The sequence below is a fragment of the Coenobita brevimanus genome, chromosome 63 (genome assembly GCF_032717465.1).
Source record: "Coenobita brevimanus isolate Jiangsu-jjx chromosome 63, ASM3271746v2, whole genome shotgun sequence".
In the NCBI taxonomy this organism is placed as follows: domain Eukaryota; kingdom Metazoa; phylum Arthropoda; class Malacostraca; order Decapoda; family Coenobitidae; genus Coenobita; species Coenobita brevimanus.
The window spans coordinates 42,993,583-43,020,238 of NC_137016.1; the positions used below are offsets into that span (position 1 = coordinate 42,993,583).

The 26,656-nt window shown below is 42.7% G+C and overlaps 1 protein-coding gene across 1 annotated transcript in view; it reads right to left on the minus strand.

Moving 5' to 3' along the window:
* LOC145404452 (complement component receptor 1-like protein) overlaps positions 1 to 26,656 on the minus strand; it is a 57,025-nt gene that overhangs the window by 14,531 nt on the left and 15,838 nt on the right. The window contains exons 5-10 of the mRNA XM_080275970.1: positions 17,170 to 17,385; positions 13,677 to 13,880; positions 12,379 to 12,464; positions 8,904 to 9,024; positions 8,263 to 8,364; positions 3,887 to 4,044 (exon numbers count right to left, since the gene is read on the minus strand). Coding sequence (XP_080132096.1) covers positions 3,887 to 4,044; positions 8,263 to 8,364; positions 8,904 to 9,024; positions 12,379 to 12,464; positions 13,677 to 13,880; positions 17,170 to 17,385 — 887 coding nt within the window. The remainder of the gene's footprint in view (positions 1 to 3,886; positions 4,045 to 8,262; positions 8,365 to 8,903; positions 9,025 to 12,378; positions 12,465 to 13,676; positions 13,881 to 17,169; positions 17,386 to 26,656) is intronic.

Sequence of the window (26,656 nt, forward strand, 5' to 3'; positions counted from 1 at the left end):
TAGGGAACACGTATAAGTTGGTTACGTGGTTACCACCCACCTTTGCAAATGGTTTCCTGGGTTACAGGAAACCATTTGGCTTTTCACTCAATGTAAAGCTACCTGAATAGGAAAGAAAAGCAAGAAAATGTAACAGGAGAGATTGATTAAATAGGAAGAGAAGAGGGCAGACACAGAAAAAGAATGATAAAAGTGAAGGAAGAAGTTGGTAGCATTACATCAAGTGAGTGGATGATGGTCACCATCACCTACCATAATAATAATAATAATAATACATTCATCCATCATCCAATCCTAAGTTGCCCCAGGAGGAGCATAGGAGCCCGGGGCTAGGCAAGTTGGTCCTGATGATGATAATCTTCTGTCTTTCATTCCTTCATTCTTTCCTCTCCCTTCTGCCTGTGGGTGACTCTACACTGAGTGACAAGCCAAATGGTTTCCTGTACACCAGGAAACCATTTACTACGCTGGGTGGTAACCATATAACTAAATTTTGGCGCCTGGTGGTTTAGTGGGTAATTATTGTGCTCCAGTCGGATTGAACTGGTGAAGGTTTATATCCAAGGGGTGATTGGGGTTTATTGCTCATGTAATGCCACTCAGGGATGAGTGAGGCTGGTCACTCTCATCTTAAATGTCAGGACCAACTGCCTAGCCCCGGGCTTCTACGCTCCTCATGGGGCAACGTAGGATTGGATGATGGATGGATAGATGAATAATAATAATAATAATAATAATAATAATAATAATAATAATAATCCATCCATCCATCCATCCATCATCCAATTCTACGTTGCCCCATGAGAAGCGTAGAAGCCTGGGGCTAGGCAATTTGGTCCTGACATTTAAGATGAGAGTGACCAGCCTCACTCATCCCTGAGTGGCATTACATGAGCAATAACCCCAACCATCCCTTGGATATAAACCTTCACTGGCTAAATCCGATTGGAGTGCTGTAATTACCCACTAAACCACCAGGTGCCAAAATTTGGAAATATGGTTACCACCCAGCGTAGTAAATGGTTTCCTGGTGTACAGGAAACCATTAGGCTTGTCACTCAGTGTAGAGTCACCCATAGGCAGAAGGAAGAGGAAAGAATGAAAGACAGAAAGACAAAAGAGGGAATGTAAAGTCACCCGTAGGCAGAAGGACAAGTAAAGAATGAAGTAAAGAAAGACAGAAGAGGAAGGAAGGAATGGAGAGGAAAGGAAAGGGCAGACAACCGAGAGCAGCACTACATCGAGTGAGTGGATGGTGAGCGCCCCCACCTACCACAAAATAATAATAATAATAATAATAATAATAAAGTGAGGCAATAGGCAGGATGAGGGTGGGGAAGGCAGCAGGTGTGTCTGGGTTGACTGCCGAAATGTTGAAGGCCTCAGGCGATATAGGGGTGAGTTTAGTCACTGACCTGATAAATAGGATTATTTATGAGTGTGTTGTCCCAGATGATTGGCTGAAGAGTGTAATTGTAAATGTGTATAAAGGGAAGGGTGATGCCCTGGAAAGAGGGAATTATAGAGGTATAAAGTTTTTAGATCAGATAATGAAGGTAATGGAGAGAGTTTTAGAAGGTATGATTAGAGAAAGAGTGAATATTGATGAGATGCAGTTTGGGTTTATGCCAGGGAGGGGGACCACTGATGCCATATTCATTGTTCGACAGCTTCAGGAAAAATATATTGGTAGGAGAAGGGATCTTTATTTGGTTTTTGTTGATTTGGAAAAGGCCTTTGACAGAGTCCCTAGAGAGGTGGTGAAGTGGGCAATGAGAAAGCTTGGCTTGGAGGAGTGCCTGGTTAGGGTGGTTATGGCCATGTATGTGGGTGCTCACACCCAGGTGAGAGTGAATGGAGATTTGAGTGATGAGTTTTCCGTGAATGTTGGTGTGCATCAGGGATCAGTCTTGAGTCCCATATTGTTTATCATGGTACTTGAAGCCCTTTCACGTGACTTTAGAAACGGACTCCCATGGGAGTTGTTGTATGCTGATGATTTGGTGTTGATTGCAGAGAATGAAAGGGAGGCGGAGGAAAGGTTTAGGAAGTGGAGAAATGGTATGGGGCAAAAGGGTTTAAGGGTAAATGCAGATAAAACAAAAGTGATGATATCTAGGGTTGGTGGCGGTACTGTCAAAGACGAGGGAGAGTGGCCATGTGCAGTTTGCCACATGGGCGTGGGAAGTAATTCCATCTTGTGCGGTGTGTGTGATAAATGGGTGCATAAGAGATGTAGTGGTATCAGAGGTAGACTGCGAGATAATGCTGATTTTATGTGTACGGCATGCCGGGGTGAGCAGGTGGAGATCGTCAGATGTGAAAGAATTGAACTTTCTGGTGAATCTCTTGAGTGTGTGGAAGAGTTTTGTTATTTAGGAGACATGTTGTGTGCTGGAGGTGGGGCTGGAGCTAGCTCTGTGGCTAGGGTGAGAAGTGGTTGGAAGAAGTTCAGGGAGCTCTTGCCTCTCCTGACATTGAGGGGGCTCTCCCTACGTGCTAAGGGGTCTTTGTATGCAGCGTGTGTTAGGAGTGTAATGCTGTATGGCAGTGAGACCTGGGCAGTGAAGGAGGAAGACATTCGCTGGCTCAGACGTACAGAAATGACAATGATTAGGTGGATGTGCAGTGCGTCCCTGCGTCCAAGGCCTGGAGGGGCTGGGTTTACAATGGAAGAGTTGAGAGGTAGGATGGGACTGGACTGTATTGGTGTTGTGATGAGGAGAGGTAGATTGAGGTGGTTTGGACATGTGGAGAGGATGGGGGATGATAGTTGGGTGAGGAAGGTGAGAAGTGTTAATATTGGGGGTGGGGTTGTGAGGGGTAGACCGAGAAAGACATGGGACGAGGTCATTAAGTGTGACCTTAGGGTTAAGGGACTGAACAGGGAGGCTGCAATGGATCGTGCAGCATGGAGAGCCGCCATTAGGTGACCAAGGCCGACACATGCAAGCATGTTGGAGCCTTTAAAAACGAACGAAACGAATAACAAAAAGTGCATTCAGTACTGTCTTGCAATACAAAGACCCCTACCAAATGATAACCATACATATGTGATTGACCTTGGGAGTATATGGCTGGTTGCTCCACGCGACACACCGTTATGGCACGGGGAACAACTGTGTGAAGTTATATAAAAATCTGTCAGTGCATGTGGAAGTTACAGACCGGACACGAAAATGCAGATGGACAGCACCCGAGCTTGTTTGAGCACCAAGTGTGAGCTTGACCTTAGGAGTAGATGGCTGGTTGTTCCCCACAACATACCATCATGGTATGAGCAACAACTGCGTGAAGTTATATCAAAATCTGTCCATGCACGTGGAAGTTACTGTGCAGATACGAATGTAGGTATGGCTGTTAGGTATGACAGCACCCGATCTTGTTTGAGCCCCAGTGTGACCTTCACCTTGGGAGAAGATGGCTGGTTGTTGCATGCAACACACCATCATGGTATGGGGAACAAATGTGTGAAGTTAAATCAAAATCTGCTCATGCATGTGGAAGTTAGTGAGCAGACACAAAAATGCAGATGGACAGCACCTAACCTTGTTTGAGCCCCAGGTGGGACCTTGAGCTTGGAAGAAGATGGCTGGTTGTTCTGTGTGGCACACCCTCATAGTATGGGGAACAATTGTTTGAAGTTATCAAAATCTATAAATGCATGTGGAAGTTACAGGGAGCACATGAAATTGAAGACAGACTGATGTACTGACAGAACCGCGCAAACCTATAGTCCCCCTGCTTTCACCAGTAGTGGACTAATAATAATAATATGCCAATGACAAAGACTAAGACAATGGTGATGATGATCTACTCCTTTCAAAAACTGAACATTTGGTGAGTAGATGAAAGCAAACCTGAAGATGACAATGAAGATTCTTACCTCATCAGGATATGCAATGAGGGCTACCCTATCTGGGTCATGGTCCTGGGGTGGTGGTGGGGCAGAAGGTGGACAGCTGTGAGGGGGTGGTGGCAAGTCCCCACCACTTCCACTATTACGCAGACGAACCAATTTAGGGCTCACAGCACGCTGGTACACTGTACAGAGGAAACAATTATAGTCAATTTGACATAAGACTTCTCCTGCTGTTTGTTATACACAGTTTACACTTTACATCAATGCTTGAGATGGATACGTTCTTGCAACAGCACCGATATAAACATGCAACTCCTCTGCCTGATTATGCAATCTCCCCTCAATTTCCTCCCTAACCCTAAAAAGGAGGATGGTAAACCACAGGAGGAGTGCAACTTCAGCCTGCAATCTACCAGACTCACATTTCTGATGTGCCTGGGGTTGCAACTATTACTACACTTTACAACAGTTTAACCACCAACACAGTATAACATCATTTAAATACCACAGTAGAGATCTGGATGATTCATTACTAAACCCCCTTGTGCACCATAAGTTTCCAATAAGTTTCGGTTCCACGCACTAAACCAAAACCTCGCTCAGGCTGGCTCCACTTGTGCGGCAAGGGAAAAATTTCTACAGCCCAATTTACCCTCGGAAAGTGCTTATAGTGTTATAAATCGCTTCCCATCATCTTTGTTGATGTTTATACTATAAGATATGAAAAAAAAACAGAAAACAGAAATGAAGCCTGAATAAACCTCATTTACGTGAAAACTAGCTTCTCATAACTTCCCAACATCACCGTGAAAAAATTTTCCCATGACGCGCAGTTGCAAAGGACATATCTACAAGCAGAATTTCACGATCTATCGTCTGTGAAAGTTTCAAGTTAATATGTCCAATAGTTTTTGAGTAAATCGAAAAAAACTACAAAAATTGCCAAAAAAACGTCTGATATGTTTATCATTTCATATGTTGTTAGTGACACTGTAACAAACATATGCCGTATGTAAATTCTACCCAGTTTTGTAGCCCAAAGGTTAAGGAATTCCATTATATAATTCACAGTGTTATAACCCTTAATGTTATGGAGAAAATGAATTTTGAAAAGTTACGACGGGTTGCGCGCAGTGACAGCACCTAAGCTCAAGCCCGTGGGCTATGTTCGTCTTTCATAACTTTTCCCCAATTATTTTCACACATAGGTTACTTTGCTTTACAAAAGGATGCATAAGAAATCATCAGCCTGATCAAGTTTCTTCAGATTTTTGATGCGACCTATACTTTACGAGTACAATGACTGAGAGAATAGCAATGAAATGCACCACATTTTCCCTAAGAGAAATATATAATAAACACACATTTTATACCTGACAATACAACAGCTAAAAAAATAGACAGATAAGCTGGTTACTCACATCCTCTAGCAGTGTTGTAGGGTTTCTTGTGAGGAGATGGAGTCGCAGAGAAGAGGACAGGTATGATCACAGCTAGAGTGACTGTGTGTGTGTGTGTGTGTGTGTGTGTGTGTGTGTGTGTGTGTGTGTGTGTGTGTGTGTTTACCTAACTGTATTTACCTAATTGTGATATACAGGAAATGAGCTACGCTCATGAGGTCTCGTCTCTGTTTCTCAATAAATCAAATTTAGCTTTAAACTCGTTTAAGTTTTTAGACTGGACGATCTCTTTGTCCAGGCTATTCCACAGGTCTATACATCTATAAGGAAAACTATAATTCTTGATATCCTTCAAGTAGCTTGGTTTCTTCAGTTTCATTCCGTGTCCTCTTGTTACTCTCTCATCCCATAAAAACAGATCTTCTTTGTCAATTTTATCTACTCCCACCATGGTCCTGAACACTGCAATCATGTCTCCTCTCTTTCTCCTTTCTTCTAGGGAAGACATATCCAGCTTTTCCAACCTCTCTCTATATGACAGATCTGCCAGACTGGGGACCATCTTGGTTGCTGTTCTTTGTATTCTTTCAATCTTGTTTATATCTTTCTTTTGTGTGGGGACCACACTACTGCTGCATATTCTACCCTAGGGCGAATCACGGCCACTATCAATTTTTTCATCATCTCCTCATCCATATAATAAAAAGCTACTCTTATATTAGTCAGGAGTTTATACGTCTCTCTAACTGCCTAGTTAATGTGTTTTTCAGGTGACAAACTGTCCTGGACCAGCACTCCCAAATCTTTCTCTTCTCTCGCTTTTGTAATTGGTTCATTACCCATCAAATAATTCAATGATGGCCTCTTGGTACTTTTACCCATTTCCAATACAGTATTTTACATTTCTTTGCATTAAATTTCATTTCCCACATCCAGCTCCAATCGTGTATCCTACCCAGATCCTCCTGCAGCATTTTACAATCCCCCTCAACCTCTACCTTCCTCAAGATCTTTGCATCATCAGCAAACAGACTTGCATAACTGTCCACTCCATCTACCATATCATTTACATAAATCAGGAACACTACTGGCACCAACACCGCGCCCTGTGGGACTCCACTTGTTACTTCCCTCCATCCAGACATTCTATCCATTATTACTGTCCTCATTTGTCTGTCTCTCAAAAAGTCTCTCATCCATTCCAGGAGGTTCCCCTTCTGTCCTCCTATATGCTTTAGTTTCCACATTAGTCTCTTATGAGGTACCTTGTAGAAGGCCTTCTCCAAATCTAAATACACACAATCCACCCAACCATCTCTCTCCTGTAGCACGTCAATTGCACTTGAGTAAAAACTCAACAAGTTGGAAATGCATGACCTTCCACTTCTAAATCCAAACTGACTTTCAGCCAAAATATTCATCTCTTCCAAATATTTTATCCATCTATCTTTCAGAATTCTCTCGCACAATTTTGCGACCATGCTGGTTAGGGACACTGGTCTATAATTCAGGGGTTCTTCCCTGTTTCCTCCCATATATATTTGCCCTCTTCCATTCATGAGGCACTTTCCCCTCTTCCAGAGAACACACAATTAAATCGTGAATCTTATCTGGCAGTTGTTTTCTGCATTCCTTCAGTACCCAATTAGAGATTCCATCTGGTCCTGGGGCTTTCCTCACATCTTGAGTTTCCAGTAATTTATACACTTCCTGTACTTCCACTTTTATATCTTTTAATAAATGACGGGACCAACTGCTTAGCCCCGGGCTCCTACGTTCCTCATGGGGCAATGTAGGATTGGATGATGGATGGATGGATGGATGGATCACTAAATTTCTAGTCACTCCCTCCCCTTCCACAAACTCACTTTCATTTGTGAAAACTGACTGGAAACGTTTGTTCATTATTTCTGCTTGCATTGCTGCATCTTTATAGACCTCTCCTTCTACTTTCAGTTTGGTGATTCCTTCCTTTTGTTTCAGTCTGCCAATGACAAATCTATAAAACAGTTTGGGTTCATCCTTGCTTTTGTCTATTATACTTTTTTCAAAATTCCATTCTTCCTCTCTACATATTCTTGTGTAATCATTTCTAATTCTTTTATATTCTTTCTTTGTTCTGTTGCTACCTCTCTTTCTCCAATTGTTCCATGCTGTCTCTCTCTCTTTTTTGGCTATCATACACCTTCTATTAAACCACTCCTTTTTTCTGTTTTCTTTCTCCCTTACTCTTGGCACAAATTTTTCCACTCCCGAATTATAGAAGGCTAGAAAAATATCCCACTTCCTCTGTATCTCTCGTTTCTCTGAATTTCCTCCAATCTGCATTTTTGAAAAATTTTCTCAATCCTGTTAAGTTTGCTTTCCCAAAGTTGTATCTTCCTTGCCTATAAAGCTTGTCTCTTGGCTCCATGTTCTCTGTTATCATCTGGAAATCAATGACCACATGATCACTTTTTCCAATAGGACACAGATACTCCAAGGATTCTATTACATCAGGTTCTTTGGTAAACAGTAAGTTTAGTCTTGCTGCTCCAGGAATGTATCACAAGGAAGGGCACCATTATTGGGTATTAGAATTCAAGGTGAGAATTCTTAGTATCTTTTACTGTTCATTCTTTTTTTTTCTTTTTTTTTTTTTTTTTCTGTTAAGCATGTGCCCTAACTTTCCGTGCAGGCTATATATCACAGCATATGGCTTGCAGTATGAGGAAAAAACTTATTCTGCTGAATATTAAGCTAAAACAGGGGTGCCAATCTTGTCATAAACAGGTAATTTCATCAAGTATGGGATCCAAAATATCACAGCTTTTTCCACACACTTCGTATTGTTAACCGGTAAAAGTGGCAAATCAGCTTCGGCCTTAAAGGTACTGTATAAATGAATAAAACACACACACACACACACACACACACAAATTATCATTTCTTTCATTAACCATTACATTTTTACACAATGTATAGGAAAAGCTACAAGATTCTTAACAATATATTACTTACATATGAGAGCCAGAACAATAAGCAGTATACCAATGACACTGCCTGTTGTGGCCACAAGGATGGTATGCATGTCTAGTACAGACTTATCACTATCCATCTCATCTGGGAAGGAGAGTATATTTGTGAGCAAAAACATCTGCTTACACCTTTTTCTGCACAATTTAAAAAATATTAATTGGTTTAACAGTATGCAAAACCTGTGCTTTTGTCAAGGTATATTCAGTTTATTAACCATAATTATTCAAGAAATTGAAACAGAAAAACTGCAATAACAGACAGAATAAAAAATAAAATGACTCAGTATTTAGAATACAACCTTCCACATCACTGCTCAAAGGACCAGTGACAGCGAATGCTATGTATCTTTACTGAACCTCAATCTTTTCCACCTAAAGATGGAGTGAGACAGTATGAAAATGGGAATACTATCAACAGTACATAAAGTGAACTGGAACATACATTCATTCACAAGCTATTTCACATTTCCACTGTAAGGGATCTTATAGCTACTGCAAACAATTCCGTGTTATGCTGTATTGCAATTTTACTTCACCTTCACTCAATGAAAGAGACATAACAATATGAAAAGTGTGCTGTACACAGAATTATGATGGAGATGACTAGGAACACAAAGGACTGACCCTGATAATGGTGAATGCGGTGACAGACAGGGGGCATTTTGGGAGTCCAACAGCCAGTATCCTCACATGTTAGCACTGAGGGTCCCATCAGTCGGTATCCGGCCTCACACGAATAATACACCTGTTACAAATACTATCTTAGCAAATAATTCCGCTGAGGTTAGGTGTGCAGATTTTTTTTTTTTTTTTTTTTTTTTTTTTTTTTTTTTAAAATGCCAGAAAGAAGGAACCAAAGGCAAGGAGCCTGCAAATTGCTCCCTTCACAAAAAAAAAAAAAAGACAAGAGAGCCAAATTCAAGATCCGTTCAAGATGTCTGGACACACTGTTTCAAAGCCTGGAGATCACAGGCAGTAGGAAAAAGAGACAAAGGGAGACACTTCCGGCACTGACCTGTTGCATACATGAAGGACTGGGAGTAGCAGTCAACTCTTGCATGGAGAAAAAAAAAAAAAAAAAAAAAAAAAAAAAAAAAAAAAGAGGGGGGGGGAGTTTGTTGCTAGACATGTGCTATGTGCCTGCCTTAATTGTGGAGGGATGCAAGCAGACACTTCAGAGGAGCAGTGACCATTGAAGTAACGATGGAAAAGTTGTAAAGAAGCAACAGTGGGGCGAAGAGGCAGAGGCTGAAGGGAGCCAGTAAGTGAAGGAGAGTTAATGAGATGGAAAGCCTTTGACTCCACCCTGTTGAGAAGAGCTGTGTGTGAGGAGCCTCCCCACACATGAGAGTTGTACTCTACACAGGGGCGAATAAAACCCATGTATAAAGTCAACAACTGTACAGGGGTAACAAAAGAACGGAGTCAGCTTAGCACACCTAATAACTTGGAAGCATATTTTACAAGAGAGGTAATACGTTCTTTCCACGACAATACGCAAGAGAATGAAGCCCTAAGTATGTTTAAAGATGATGCAGGATTGATCTGAATATTATTAAACATCAGTGGGTACTTCTGTGGAAGATTTTGTCGGGTTGAAGATGCAAGAACCGAGTTTTTGATGCATTTAAAACATTATTTTTACCCCTATCAGAGATATGAGCCATGCCAGTTATTAGGTGTGCCATAGCCTCATCCCTTGTTTGCTGAAGTAACTGCTGAGATGGATGCTGCGGGAAGCGAATGGAACGGTGAAGGGTAGAGTCATCAGCATGTGAGTGGATAAGGTTAAGGGTTAGGCAAGGCTTTTTCACTTAACACTCCCTTCCTAGTAGCACTGTCAGGAAAGGTCTCTATCAATCTCATGACACCACCCAAAATTTGTAAACTGAGACACTGTAAATGGTAACATGCATAATCATCCAACACTCGGAGAGGTAAAGAGAAGGTGGTGAAAATACCATCAATCCTTCAAAGCTCAGATATTTAAAACTCAACCTAGCTCTCTCTGTTGGTGACTGTTTGTTGTCAAGCAGCTCAGACTTTAATTCAATGTGAGCCTGTATGGTAGGATACTTATTGACAGAGTTAGAGAAAGAAAAGAGAAATTAGTTGGAGAAGAACAGGGAGGCTTCAGGAAGGGAAGAGGTTGTGTAGATCAGATATTCATTCTTAGATCTTTAGTGGAAAAGTTTCTAGAGAAGGGAAAGAAGTTGTATGCGGCTTTCATGGATTTGGAGAAAGCATATGACAGGGTGGATAGACAAGGATTGTGGAAAGTGTTAAGAATATATGGAGTATATGGGAAGTTGTTGAATGCTGTGAAGAGTATGTACGATGGTGCGAAGGCTGCAGTGCGTGTGGATGGTGAACTAAGTGAATTTTTCTCTTTGAAAGTTGGGTTGAAACAGGGATGTGTCATGTCTCCATGGTTGTTCAATCTGTACATGGATGGGGTAATAAAAGAGGTACAAGGTAGGGTAGGGGATGTTGGAGTGGCCCTGGTGAGAGAGGATAGTGTCTGGAAACTCCCTGTTCTGTTGTTTGCAGATGATACCGTGTTGTTGAGTGAAGACGAAGGGGAGCTGCAAGGCTTGGTGGATGAGCTTGGGAGAGTGTGTAAGAAACGGAATCTAAAGGTGAATGTAGGGAAGAGTAAAGTGATGGTCTTTGAGAGAGGTGAAGTCAGTGAATGTACAGCGAGGTTGGATGGTGAGGAATTGGAAAATGTGAGTACGTTTCAGTACTTGGGTAGTGTGATGAGTAAGGATGGAGGTTTGGAGGGTGAAGTGTACAGCAGGGAAGAAAGGTTGCTGGTTCTTTGAAAGCAGTGATAAGAAACAGGGAAGTGAGCATGGAAGTGAAAAAGTTACTACATGACAGTATTGTGATACCAACTCTAATGTATGGAAGTGAAGCTTGGACGTTGTTGGAAGGACACACGTCAAGAGTGAGAGCAGTGGAAATGAGTTATTTAAGAGGAGCCTGTGAAGTCACATGGAAAGACAGGCTGACGAATGAGGATATAAAGGAGCGTTGTGGTGTGGATGTGGATGTGATAGGAAGCATTATGAGGAACACACTGAGGTGGTTTGACCATGTGGAGAGGATGGAGGGTGAAAGACTGACGAAGAGAGTGTATGTGAGTGAGGTGGAGGGGGGAAGAGGGAGGGGGAGGCCGAGGATGAGATGGAGCGATGGGTGGAAAGGTATATGAGAGAGGGGGGTGTGAGCTGGGAGCAGGGCAGTGAAATGGCGGGGGACAGAGTGACTTGGAGGCGATTTGTTTGTGGCCACCCCAAACGGGATTGAGGCGTCTGGGAATAGATAGATAGATAGAGACTGAATATTTTTAACACTACCTTCCTGCAGCAAACTGGCATTACCATCAACAAGCATAATCATTAGTTGGTATAACTGACTGTGACTCGATAACTGATCAGTTAACTCCGTCAGTAAAGATACAATACCTCAGCATACCCTGACAGTTAGTGGTAGGTGGTGGTGACCATCATCCTCTCACTTGATGTAGTGCTGCCTAATTCTTCTTTCTCCTTTATCATTCTTTTTCTGTGTCTGCCCTTCTCTCTTCCTATTTTTTCCATCTTTCCTGTCACTTTTTATTACTCTTCTTGCCTTTTCTGGTGGCTTTACATTTAGTGACAACCCTAATGGATTCCTGTAAGCCAGGAAACCATTTACAATGCTGGGTGGCAACCATATAACCAGCCCATAGATGTTCCTTAAATGTCGACAAGTGGGTTGGTGGAAAGTTAGTCTCCCTCCCTGTAGAACAACTAACTCAAAGTCAAATGGCCATCCCTTATGGGATTATGGCATCTGGTTATACAGACAGATAGATAAGCAGACCCTGACACTTCCCACTCTCCTTGCCTCCTCACCATCCCCCACTCTCCTTATCCCTGTGGCTGAAGTATGATCTGAATCAATGCAGCTTTTTGATGTCTAGAATTCCAATCAGATGTATTTGTACATGCATGTGTGCTTATTTACACTGTTACCAGATCAAAACAGTAATGGGGGAAAGAGGGTGTCTTTTAAATACCTGAACTTCTACTACCAGTACACAATAACTTACCTGAGACTGGAGTGGATATGAGGATGCACTGTCATACATGAAGCCATGATCAATGTTGGGAGGTGCCACACAGCTGCTGAACTCCTCTGTTGTGAAAAATAAAACTTTAGTGTATTACCTGGGGGAGCTAGCTAAGTTTGGCAAATAATCACATTGCACTGATCCTTACACCTGTTCAAGGAAATGTTAATGATACTGGTACTTCATTATCATTAGTATCCTCAATCCAATTTTCCATTAACACTTCAGGAGACACACTACAATATTTTCATCATCCAATAAACTTCTGCTGGCAGGTTGAAGATGGTATTTTTATCCACTTTATGTACTAGCCAAACATGTAGTCATTATTCTTAATGCCTGACACTGTAGGACAAACACTTGTGAACAAGTAATACAAAAACATGACATACAACAGAAAATAAAGTCAGGAATGAAAACAGTTAAAAAAAATTATGTAAATACTGACAAGCAGTGCACAGCCAAGAGACTGCACGTGGCCCATCTTGGGATACATGACCATCTTGACCACTGGACCCCTCAAAGTGATAATACAGTATAAGGGGTGAGTAGACACCACACAAAGAAAAGCAGAGAAATAAAAGGAGAACTATCAACTGAAAGCCCAGTGAAATGGGACTTCTATCCATCCACTCATTAATTACAACACTGAAAGTTCTAAGAGCTCTGTATAAAAATATTTTATTGCTGACACATGGGAGTGAAACCTGAGCAGTATAACAGAACCTCCTCAGTTACGAGCTGCAGAAATTAGATTTTTCAGAATACCTGAATGAAAAAGAGAAAAGAACAGTGTACAGTAAGTATGGAAATATGAGAAATTTATGAATATTTTGGAATGAAAAGAAGGGTGACGGGAGTGAGACATGGTAAAAGGAAGTACAATGAAATGAAGACATATTCAAAGAATGCACTTAGAAAGGGTGAGAATACGAGTCTCTGAACTACTGTGAATGATTCTGGAGTGCTAAGATGATTTCTGGTTCTCATAACTTTTTTTTCTAACATGCAAAGAAACTTAACCCTGGGGATCAGTGTCAAGATGGTGATGTTAACCACCGAAGCACAGTAAGTAGCTTCTTGATATACAGGAGGCCATTTGGCTTGTCACTTGGTAAAGAGTCACCTACAGGTTGCAATACATCAAGTGAGAGGATGGTAGGTGCCCCCATACTTTATAATACAAGCAATGCCTAAGATGTTTTGAAATTTCTTTGGAGCTGCTATAGCTACCAAAACTCTTTTTAGTGATGGTCATCAAAGAACTTTACACTTACCACATTTGGGCGATGTGCCATGCCACTGCCCTTGGTGACAGGAGAGAGTATGGGTGTTGCAAGGAGCCACCACATTGCGGTACCCTGCTCTGCATCGGTATTCAATTTTTGTGCCATGGACAGCCCCTAAAGCAGTGACCATTCCACGCACCAGCTTTTGTACAGTATTCTTGATTTCAGGTGCTATTGGACAAAGTTCTGTGCCTGTTGGACAATTAATAATAGTTTAAAGTCTTCAAAGTTTGAACCATAACTCTATATCCCATAAGGTGAGATCTACAGCACAGCTCACCAATCTCAGTCTATCCATTGCAAGACGCCTCAATCCCATAAGGGATGGCTACAAACAAATCGCCTTCATGTTGCCCTGTCCAATGCCATTTCACTCTCCTGTTCCCAGCTCACACCCTCCTCTCTCATATACCTCTCCAATTCATATGTCCATCTCATCCTTAGCCTCCCCCTCCCTCTCCCCCCTTCACCTCACTTCCATACACTCTCGTTGTTAGTCTCTCACTCTCCATCCTCTCCACATGGCCAAACCACTTCAATGCATTTCTCCTAATGCTTCCCATCACATCCACATCCACACAACAATGATCCTTCACTTCCTCATTTGTCAGTCTCTCTCTCCACAGAAGTCCACATGCTCCTCTCAAATAATTCATTTCTGCTCCTCTCACTCTTGACTTGTGTCCTTCCAACAAGGTCCAAGCTTCATTTCCATATGTTAGGGTTGGTATCACAATACTGTCATGCTGCGACTTTTACACTTCCATGCTCACTTCCCTGTTCCTTATCACTGCTTCAAGGAATCAGAAACCTTTCTTCCCTGTTGTACCCTATCAAGCCCTTCACTCTCTAAACTTCCATCCTTACTCGTCATACTACCCAAGTACTTAATCACACTCACATTTTCCATTTCCTCCTCATCCAGCCACACTGTACATTCAGTGGATTCACTTCCCTCAAAGATCATAACTTTATTCTTCCCTACATTCACCTTTAGATTAGGTTTCTTACTCCTCCAAACTCATTCACCAAGCCTTGTAGTTCACCTTTGTCTTCACTTAACAATACAGTATCATCTGGAAACAACAGAACAGGAGGTTTCCAAGTACTGCCCTGACTCATTAGGGCCACTTCAACATCCACTATCCTACCTTGTATCTCTTATAGAACCCCATCCATAAACAGACTGAACAACCATGAGGACATGAAACATCCCTGTTTCAATCCAACATTCAAAGAGAAAAATTCACTCAGTTCACTATCCACACACGCTGCAGCCTTAGCACCCTCATAAATACCCCTCACAGCATTCAACAACTTCCATTTTCTCCATATACAGTATTCTTAAAACAGTACTTTCTACATTCCTTGTCTATCCACCCTGTCATATGCTTTCTCCAAATCCATGATGGTTGCATACAACTTCTTTCCTTCTCTAGAACTTTTCCAATATTGACCTTACAGTGAATATCTGATCTACACAATCTCTTCCCTTCCTAAAACCTCCCTGTTCTTATCCAACTAATTCCTTTGTTATTTCCCTAACTCTGTCAATAAGTATCCTACCATACACTTTTCCTATTACACTAAGAAGACAAATGCCCCTATGATTACCACACACTTCTTTTTCCCCTTTTCCTTTGTACAGGGAAATGATTATACCTGACTTCCAATCCTCTGGGATTCTACCTTCCTCCCAAGCCAATATACACATCTTCCATATCCGTTCAACTACTATCTCTCCCCTATGTTTCAGCATTTCACCACACACTCCATCAATTCCAGGGGCTTTCCCCATTTTGGCTTTCTTCATTACTTTCAGTACATCCATTCTACTGATTTCTTCCTCTCTTCTCACCTCCCTCCTTCTCCCAGCCATTCCCCAGCTACTTATCCTCCCATTACTTTCATTCTCGATGTTCAACAATTCCTTACGTGTTCCCTCGATCTGCTCACTTTTTCTCCCTTCTCCACTAGCAATCTACCATTTTTATCTTTCACTCCCCGGCTTACTTCTTTATCACCCAAAGACATAAAACATGGGAGAAAAGTTCCAGTTCCAATCTCCTCCTCTTCACACTTCCTCATCCCAGCAAGGCAGAAAATTTTTTTAAAATCTCAGGGTCATAAATCAGGGCAACAGAAGTCCTAGTTTGTTTCCTTCACCTCTCTTCAGGCAATGTCAGGTGAGAGTTAATGAAGGATGCTGTTAGGCTCAATGTTTTAGGTAGCTGTGGTGGCTATGCTTGTGTATACGTTTGTGAAATGTAGTGTTAGGCATGCTTCTGAGGCATCATGTATAGTGCTGGGAGGATGCTCATTTTTGTTTCTTTGTGGAAGAGGGTGGAAAGAAAACTGGACATGTGTAACACATCATCAATGCCCAAGCCTGAAAATGAGACTGAGTCCTTGAACTAAACATATGGAAATCCAGTGCTCTACAGACCAATCCAAATCCATGCCATGACATCTGCAAGCAGTTACTAGAACTAGGGCACAAATCTAATACAGTGTGTGTGTGGGGGGGCCACGACTGGAGAAAGTATTTTCATGAAACTTGGCAGGAAGGTTGAAATTGGGTCCTAGATGGGCCACTTTCAATTTCAAGTCTTTCATGTCAATTGATATTTCCTGAAGGGTGTTTTGGACCTTAATAAGTATACCCACTAGTGTTATAATATATGTACATGGAAGAGGCGATAGGGCATTTCCATGGAGTTTCATGTCTTGGGAGAGAGAGAGAGAGAGAGAGAGAGAGAGAGAGAGAGAGAGAGAGAGAGAGGGGGAGGGGGGGGTTGTATGATCAGCATCAAAAGTCTGGTCACTTCTTTTTCCATGGTCTATTAAAAAACAGTGTGGTGAATCAGCAGCAACCAACACTGATGACACTGATCTGTAGCCTGAAAAAATTATCAGTGATGGGTGCTGTGAATTCACCATGCTGATTTTCAAAACCCATGGAGAGAAATGCAGGAGAGGTGACAGAACTTTCTGCACCAATGTCTATTACTTCACTGATGCTAAAAACAGAATATTATTCAGCACAAAATGGTGGTGGTGATAGCTGTGATCATGATGATGGTGGTGATGGTGGCAGTGGTGGAGGGAGTGGCAGCTATGGTGGTGTTGGTGGTGGTGGTGGGGACTGTTCAGAAATGGTTCTCGTTTGGGCACATGCTTTGTGATCGGGCCACAAGGCACTTGCTCAAAAGCAAAGCGTGTTCAGAGACGGCTCGTGAGTGAACAAGTGCTAATCAGCCCGATAGGTTCGCAAGGCTCTTGTGACAAATTATAGTACTTAGGGATAAATCTACCACCTCATTTTGGTGTAGAGGGTGTCTTTATGATTAAATTAAATTTTGTCATGGTGGCCTAACAATTTTTGCAGAGTACTGGATATAAAACTTAGAAGGGGGATGCATTCATTACAGCAAAAGTACAAACAAAATAAGATGCCATACAAAATTAAGAAGAATCATACCTATCAGTTGTGGTTTGGGCTGGCAGTGGGGGCGTTGGCGAGGCTCCCACTCTCTAGCCTGGCCACACACAAACTCATCTGGGCCACGCACGTCATATCCCGTGTGGCAAACAAACTGAAGACGGGCACCAGGTGGATACTGCATGTCTGAGGAGCCAGTGACCTCCAGGTAGTATCCATTAAGAATCTGGTCAGGACCATCACATCCCTCACTCACTGGAAGTGCTAGAAGGCAAATAAAGAGTCTGTAACAGCTTATCTAAGACATGTACTGTATTGGCATACATCATGAATAAAGGAAGATCAGCAACTCATTACCTACACAGCATAGCTACTGTATAGCTTTCCTATATTTAATCACACATTTCTGGATCATTACATGATTTCAAAGATTTTCTTGCAATGGGAATGAAAAATAAGTATCAGTTATTTTATACCACCAAGATGAAAAGGGGGAAGTGGATGAATGACAAGGTGTAATATGTGCTAGACTAGGTATGAAAACATGTGGGTAAACAGAAGTGAGAGTTGCTTTGCTGATTAACTATAAATTAAGGAGAGAAATAAAAAATTATAGACATATCAGCCCATACTACACTTAAGTGGAGTTGGTGAATGTAACACTGATGACTGGGTATGCACCTTGAGATGATAAAGTTGTGGTCATGATTGGAGACAATTAAGATATAATGACAGGACAAATGCCAAGTGAAACAGTGTTTTGGGAGACATGAAAGGGAGAGTTTTACACACCGCTGATGATGTAATGAGTAATTTTGGGGTGCTATGTGATAAAGGATGATGACAGAAGAAAAAATTTTGTTTTTAAAGGCTCCAACATGCTTGCATGCATTGGCCTTGGTCACCTAATGGCAGCTCTTCATGCTGCACGATCCACTGCAGCCTCCCTGTTTGGTCCCTTAACCCTGAGGTCACACTTAATGACCTCATCCCATGTCTTTCTCGGTCTACCCCTCACAACCCCAACCCCAATATTAACACTTCTCATCTTCCTGACCCAATTATCATCCCCCATCCTCTCCACATGTCCAAACCATCTCAATCTACCTATCCTCATCACAACACCAATACACTCCAGTCTCATCATACCTCTCAACTCTTCCATCATAAACCCAGCCACCCCAGACCTTGCACGCAGGGACGCACTACACATCTACCTAATCATTGTCATTTCTGTATGTCCGAGCCGGTGAATATCTTCCTCCTTTATTGCCCAGGTCTCACTACAATACAGCATTACACTCCTAACACATGCTGCATACAAAGACCCCTTAGCACGTAGGGAGAGTTCTCTCAACGTCAGGAGAGGCAAGAGCTCCCTGAACTTATTCCAACCACTTCTCACCCTAGCCACAGAGCTAGCTCCAGCCCCACCTCCAGCACACAACATGTCTCCCAAATAACAAAACTTCCACACACTCAAGAGAATCACCAGCAAGTTCAATCCTTTCACACCTGACAATCTTCACCTGCTCTCCCCGACACGCCGTACATATAAAATCAGCATTATCTCGCAGTCTACCTCTGATACCACTACATCTCTTGTGCATCCATTTATCACAAACACCGCACAAGATGGAATTACTTCCCACACCCTTGTGGCAAACTGCACATGGCCACTCTCCCTTGTCTTTGACATTACCGCCACCAACCCTAGATATCATCACTTTTGTTTTATCTCCATTTACCCTTAAGCCCTTGTGCCCCACACCATCTCTCCACATCCTTAACCTTTCCTCTGCCTCCCTTTCGTTCTCTGCAAACAACACCAAATCATCAGCATACATCTCCCACGGGAGTCCGTTTCTAAAGTCATGTGAGAGGGTTTCAAGTACCATGATAAACAACATGGGACTCAAAACTGACCCCTGATGCACACCAACATTCATGGAAAACTCATCACTCAAATCTCCATTCACTTTTACCTGGGTGCGAGCACCCACATACATAGCCATAACCACCCTAACCAGCCACTCCTCCAAGCCAAGCTATCTCATTGCCCACTTCACCACCTCTCTAGGGACTCTATCAAAGGCCTTTTCCAAATCAACAAAAACAAATACAGATCCCTTCTCCTACCAATATATTTTTCCTGAAGCTGTCGAACAATGAATATGGCATCCGTGGTCCCCCTACCTGGCATAAACCCAAACTGCATCTCATCAATATTCACTCTTTCTCTAATCATACCTTCTAAAACTCTCTCCATTACCTTCATTATCTGATCTAAAAGCTTTATACATCTATAATTTCCTCTTTCCAGGGCATCACCCTTCCCTTTATACACATTTACAATTACACTCTTCAGCCAATCATCTGGGACAACACACTCATAAATAATCATATTTATCAGGTCAGTGCCTAACCTCACTCCTGTATCTCCTGAGGCCTTCAACATTTCGGCAGTCAATTCAGACACACCTGCTGCCTTCCCCACCTTCATCCTGCCTATTGCCTCACTCACACTAGCAGCATCAATCAAAGGTCAAGGGCCAAACACTGGATCTGTTGGCTCCAAACCTTCCCTGTCCCAGTCAAACTCCTCATTCAACAACTGGCTATAATGCTCTCTCCATGCATCTTTAATTTCCTCACTGTTCACCACTACCCTTCCTTCATCATTCTTCACACACTGCTCACCTATAATATCCCAATTATCCCTCTTCATCTGATTTGCCACCTTAAATATCATATTTTTCCTTTGCCCAAAATTTAGGTTATCAAGTAAAAGTCTCTGTGACTCAGACTTCGCCCTATATGCCTCTCTTCTAGCCATACGCTTGGCAGCCAAGTATTCATCCTTGCTACCACTCTTCTTCCATTCCCGGAAAAGCCTTCTTTTCTCCTTAACTGCAGCTTCTACACCCTCATCCCACCACCAAGTTACTTTATGTCTTGGTGATCCTCTTGTCCTACTGCATGTTACATCAGTAACTCTCAAGAGATTGTTCTTGAGGGCTCTGTAATGTTCATTAACGCCTCTGTCTACAGCTCCCTGTTCAGCCACCACTCTCCTCATCTCGCCATAGAAGGCATCCCTTACTATTTGGTTATTCAGCTTCCATATGTTTCTCCTAGGTGCATAAGTCCTCTTTTTCATCACTCGTTCTTCAAGCACCATATCACAAATCAATAGTTTGTGCTGCTGCACATACTCCTCACTTCCTATAACATCCATCACTAACCTCCTATCAGCCCTCCTAACCAGAAAATAATCTATTTGATTGCTATTTCCCCCAGACTCATACATAATTAACCTACTCTCTCTTTTCCTAAAATATGTATTGAACACAATCATGTCTGTTGCCTCCCCAAACTCGAGTATCCTATCTCCTTCCGCATTCCTTATCCCATATGCACATCCCCCATGTACTCCTTCATAACCTTGTGCTGCTTCACCTACATGACCATTTAAGTCCCCTCCCAAAACCACTGTCTCATCATCCCGCATACCACCTACTACACGTATTAAATCATCCCAAAATCTATCTTTCTCTGCTTCATCCAATCCTGCCTGTGGAGCATATGCCGATATAACTGCAGCTAACTTTCTACCGAATAGAATTTTCACTACCAATATCCTATCGCTTACTCTCATAACATTCATTACATATTCCACCCATTTCTCTGCAACCATCACACCAACACCCCCACATCCATCTGTCCCCCTCTGCCAAAGCAACTTATAGTAACAGTCCTTCCCAACAATCTTTCTGGCTGATCCACCCCTGTACTGGACTTCCTGCAAACACGCCACATCCACCCACGTCCTACTGAATGCCTCAACGACTTCCCCCGCTCTTCCCCTCAAACTTCCCACATTCCATAAACTCACCCTCACCCCCCTGGGTGATTTACTGTTCTCAGGCTTGCTTTGAAACTTATTCTTGTGATTTATCATTGTCAGTATTAATAAAGGGGGACAGACATACCACAGGCCACAATCACTGCACAGTCCCATGTCCAGGCAATGGATCTGGGACCCTTAGCCCACCAGTTTACCAGTGGCTGTGGTAGTGGCCTCGGGGCACCCAGCCAGGACAGCTGCAGGGACACCCTCCAAGTGCACCTTGGCATTGCAACTCTCCCACCACTATACACCCACTGATAGGGCAGCCTCCTGGGGCACTACCCCCAGGTTCAGGCCCCTCTCTATTGGGCGGAAGCGGCAGCCTGGGAACTGCAATGCCCTGTACCCTCTAGCACAGGCTCGAGCCCCATCTCGCTCTGGACCCATGATCTATGCCAGCAGAACCCCCGTCACGCCTCCCCCCAGAAGTCCGCCACCAGGTAGCGGGGGCAAAGTTTTCTGGCCGCATGCCCTTGCTGGTGCCAACCCCTGTAACGTAGTGAGATTCGTTGTGTGAAACATAAAGTGCATGTGGTGTAGTGCATAAGATAGTTAAAGGAAATGTTTGGGAGATTATACTGGTCTACTCTCCATGTTACTGTCACACTGAAAAGGTCAGCAAAGGAGATGGTTAGATAGCTAGTGAAACAGGAGCTCCAGCTCCCCCTGTCACCAGCATTCCCATTCCCCTCGGGAGTACCACCCTGTTCGGCCCGTGCTACAGCCTACACAATTCAAAAAATCTATTTGGTATAATAAAGGAAGGAATGCTGAAAACAGCCTGATCATGTGACTGTAAAGAAAAAAGATTTATGGGAATGATGTTAACATAAGGAAAGCGTGAGGAAGGTACAGAGGTTTATCTGACCATAATACTGTGGGATGCAAGGTGAAACTATGAGAAATTTGAAGGCTAAGGAGTGAAAGTAGTATTCAGAATGAAACACTGAAAATGGAGAAGGTGAGAAACAAGGCACTGGTAGATGAATATCTATATGAGCAAAATGCAGTGGAGAAGTTATGACCAGTGAATTATGAATACACATTCTGGAACACTTGTGGAGTCCGTACAAGGCAAATTTGGTTAGGAATGCTAAAACTTTGTGTGGTGCTGCAAAGATATCATAAGGAAAAGAGAAAGAGGTGTCTGGCACTGACAAAGAGCCTATATGTGGTGGCACTGTGAACTCTGGATGGAGCAGCTGTGATGTCCTCACGGGAGCCATATTTCCTAACGTTACCCTGCACTTTGCCATGGGAAGGACCCTTTTCCAATCCAGGTAAGGTGCTGTCTACCACAGGGAGGAGTCATATCCACAAACAGTGTATGTACTGTACTACAGAATACCTGTAGGGTGGCTCCAAAGATGCAGGTGCTTGCCTGTGGTCAACAGGTTTGCTTGGCCAGCAAGACGAGTTAATCAACAACAACTACAAAGAAAGAAGTGATGAGGTGGATATATGAAAAGGGAGTTGGAAAGAATGAAGGAATATACAGGTACTGAGAATAAGAAGCTCACAAAGTGGTTACCTAAGAGGGCACATGAAAGTAAATTATGCTTTTGGCTCCTTCCATCCTCTTCTGTCTTTCTTTCCTTCATTCTTTCCTTGTCCTTCTGCCTACGGGTGACTTTACACTCCCTCTTCTGTCTTTCTTTCCTTCATTCTTTCCTCTTCCTTCTGCCTGTGGGTGACTCTACACTGAGTGACAAGCCAAATGGTTTCCTGAACACCAGGAAACCATTTACTCTGCTGGGAGGTAACCATATACCCAAATTTTGGCGCCTGGTGGTTTAGTGGGTAATTATTGCACTCCAATCGGATTGAGCCGGTGAAGGTTTATATCCAAGGGGAGGTTGGGGTTGATTGCTCATGTAATGCCACTCAGGGATGAGTGAGGCTGGTCATTCTCATCTTAAATGTTGGGACCAACTGCATAGCCCCGGGCTCCTACACTCCTCATAGGGCAATGTAGGATTGGATGATGGATGGATGGATGGGAAAAAAATTAATGTAAACCACTTTGAAGGAGAAAACTATAATCAAGAGGTGTGAAAATGCAGATGTGAGGTGTTGTTCATTAAGATGAATGCAAATATAATTACGGAATATGTTAGACGAGTGTTGTGGCAAAGGTACACAGAAGAATAATTATAAACCTAATGAGCGAACCAAATGTCTGGTGAGTAATGAAAATGGTGGTTTTATGAGTGTTAGTGGATATGCAGCTCAATTACCTGCAGTAAAACAGATGGTGGAGGAAACATACAAGAAGGACTTTGAGATATTTATGGCATTAACAGTGTAGTGCTGCTTTGGGTGTCTGTCCTTTCTTCTCTTCCCTCCTTCCCCTTCTGTCCTTCTTTCCTTCATTCTTTCCTCTTCCTTCTACCTGTGGGTGACTTTACATTCCCTCTTCTCTCTTTTCTTCATTCTTTCCTCTTCCTTCTGTCTATGGGCAACTCTACACCGAGTGACAGGCCATTTTCTATGCTGGGTGGTAACTATATAACCAAATTATGGCACCTGGTGGCTTAGTGGGTAATTAAGGTGCTCCAATCGGATTGAGCCTATGTAGGTTTATATCTAAGGGGTGGTTGGGGTTTACTACTCACATAATGCCACTTAGGGATGAGTGAGGCTGGTCACTCTCATCTTAAAAGCCAGGACCAACTTGCCTAGCCCGAGGCTCCTATGCTCCTCATGGGGCAACATAGGATTGGATGATGGATGGATGGTTGAACAGATGGATCAGGCATATAACAAGGATTCTGAGGTATTTATGGCATTAACAGATTCGGATCAGGCATATAACAAGGATTTTGAGGTATTTATGGCATTAACAGATTCAGATCAGGCACATGACAAGGTCACTATGTAAGGATTATGAAAGATTTTATGTATGTAAGGTGTGGATGGAAAGCTACTGAGTGCTGTAAACTGCTTTTATGAAGATAGTGAATGACTTGTAGAGCATGTGAATATCTGAGTGAGTGGTTTTACATTTGTGCTGGAGTAAGAGATGGGTGTGTGATGCCCCCTTGACTATTCAGCACCTGTACAGTACAATGGAGTCTACGGATAAAACGAGATAGGTTATGTGGAACCTTGTGTTAGCATTTGGTGACAATGCGATGTCCCAAAGCAGAACATTTTTCTGGTATAAGCGGTTCAAGGAAGGATGGACGTCTGTTGAAGATGATGACCATTCTGGACGACCGTCAATGGCAACAACACCAGATAAAGTAGGAAATGTTCGTCAGGCTATCCTTGCAGATCGTAGAAGAACTATCCATGATGTTTGTGAAATCGTTGGACTGTCATACAGGAGCGTGCAATGCATTTTGTCAGACGTGCTGGGCTCAAGATGCATCACTGCAAAATTTGTGCCAAGACTGCTGAGTGACGAGCAGAAGACACATCGCGTTGCAGTTTGCAGGGAGCTCAAGAATCAGGTCAGAGATGACGCCAACTTCATCTCCAAGGTCATAACTGGTGATGAATCATGGGTTTATGGTTATGACCTGGAGACAAAGCAGCAGTCATCTCAATGAAAGTCTCCCAATTCACAAAGGCCGAAAAAAGTGCGTCAAGTTTGCAGCAATGTCAAGTTGATGTTGATCATTTTCTTTGACATCTAAGGGACTGTTCCCATGGAATTCGTCCCACCCAGTCAATCTGTCAGCGGAAAGTTTTACTGTGAAGTTTTGCAGTGTCTGAGGGAGAACATCCGCCGCAAACGTCCAGAACAGTGGAAGAACAAGGACTGGGTCCTGCATCATGACAACGCCCCCGCCCACACATCAATTGTTGTCCGGTAGTTCCTGGCTTCCACTAACACAGTAGTCAATCCCCACCCACCCTATTTGCCTGACCTTGCCCCCTGTGACTTTTTCCTGTTTCCCAAGCTGAAAATATGACTGAAAGGGCGTCAATTTGACTCAAATGAGGAGATCCAGACAGAATCGCAGGAGGTGCCCAAGACCATCACGCCTGAAACCTTTCAGGGATGCATGGACTCGTGGAAAAAATGCTGGGAACACAGCATACATGCCCAAGGGGACTCCTTTGAAGGCGACAGCGAGAACTAGGAGCTAAGGTAACTTATTTTCCTACAATATTCAAATTACTGGAACTTTTGGGTAGAACCTCATATTTACGTGTAAAATACGGGGTTTGGTTCTGGAGGCCACATATTTTCCTCCAAACATATGAAATTCTTCAGGAAATACCACTGGCATTGCATCCAAGTCCACAAACAGTGAACTCTGACCATCAACTTTGTATTTATTTATGCCTTTAAATAAGATGTAAGTCTGCCAAGCAGTATAATTTGTATGAAAACTTAATTTACACGGACTCAATTACTATATTAACATCAACATGTTCACCCATCACATGCAGTAAGAGCTGAATTTTCCTGATCCCGAGTCATCAGGAAATCTCTACAACTCCATCAGCAAATCACTACAACTGTTAAAAAACCTGTTCACACTTACTGAACTGAAGTTAGCTATATGTAAAAACTCTTGAATATTGCAGTTCCCTCATCACACAATTTGCACCAGAGTTATAATGGCCACCTGGTACCTCCTCCGCATCTATCTCTTTGCCTGAAGCCCTCACACTCTTTACCACATGAACCTGTCCAACCCAACCCTAATCCCATAATTACTAACTACACAAAGTTCTTTCCCTTTACCCCATCACGTTTCTGCTCCATACCTACTTCTGTGCCATCTTCTCTCTCTCTCTCTCTCTCTCTCTCTCTCTCATACTTGTACTGTCATTCTTATTCTCTCTCACTATCTCTCTCTCTCTCTCTCATACTTGTACTGTCAATCTCATTCTCTCTCTCTCTCTCTCATTCTCGTACTTTCTTATTCTCTCTTTTTTTTCTCCTCTCTCTCATACTTGTACTGCCATTCTTATTCTCTCTCTCTCTCTCTCATCCAGATTAAAGTCCACTATCGTCTCCACTCATCCACTTATACCCCATCCTTCCCCGAACTGCAATTATCACCTCACCTCCTTGTCAGTGTCTTCACATGACCCCATCCTTCCTTGCTATGACTGACCCGCCACACACACACACAGTTGCCCAGTCTGGCAAGAACACTGTAAAGACCCGTGGCGGCGAGGAAGGCAGGACAAAAGCACAACACACATGCAAACAAATGTGGCCACAGAGAAAGTGGATACTAAACATACCCATTCTGAGTCTCACGTAATTAAGTGACGTTAGTGTTATTATGAAATATTGGGAGAAATTAAATGTTCATATTATTGTAAGATTGTTGCTTCACTTTCTCTTAAACTGTGACTCTACTGTATATTGAAGGGTTATGAGAGAGGTTAAAACTAGAGTTGTGGAGACAGGGATCAGGATGGTATTTAATGGTGAAGGGTAGAGTATTGTAACAGGTATCTAAAATCTGATGATTCCAAATGATATTGTATTATTTGCTAATAATGAACAGGAGTTTTGGAACCTGGTTCAGAGAATTGTGAATGCCTGTGAGCATAATGTTTTGAAACTAGTGGTATAGTAAATGTTAATAAGGATAACCTGATGGCCATTAACAGAGGTGACTCTTTATGTGGCAATTTTATTCA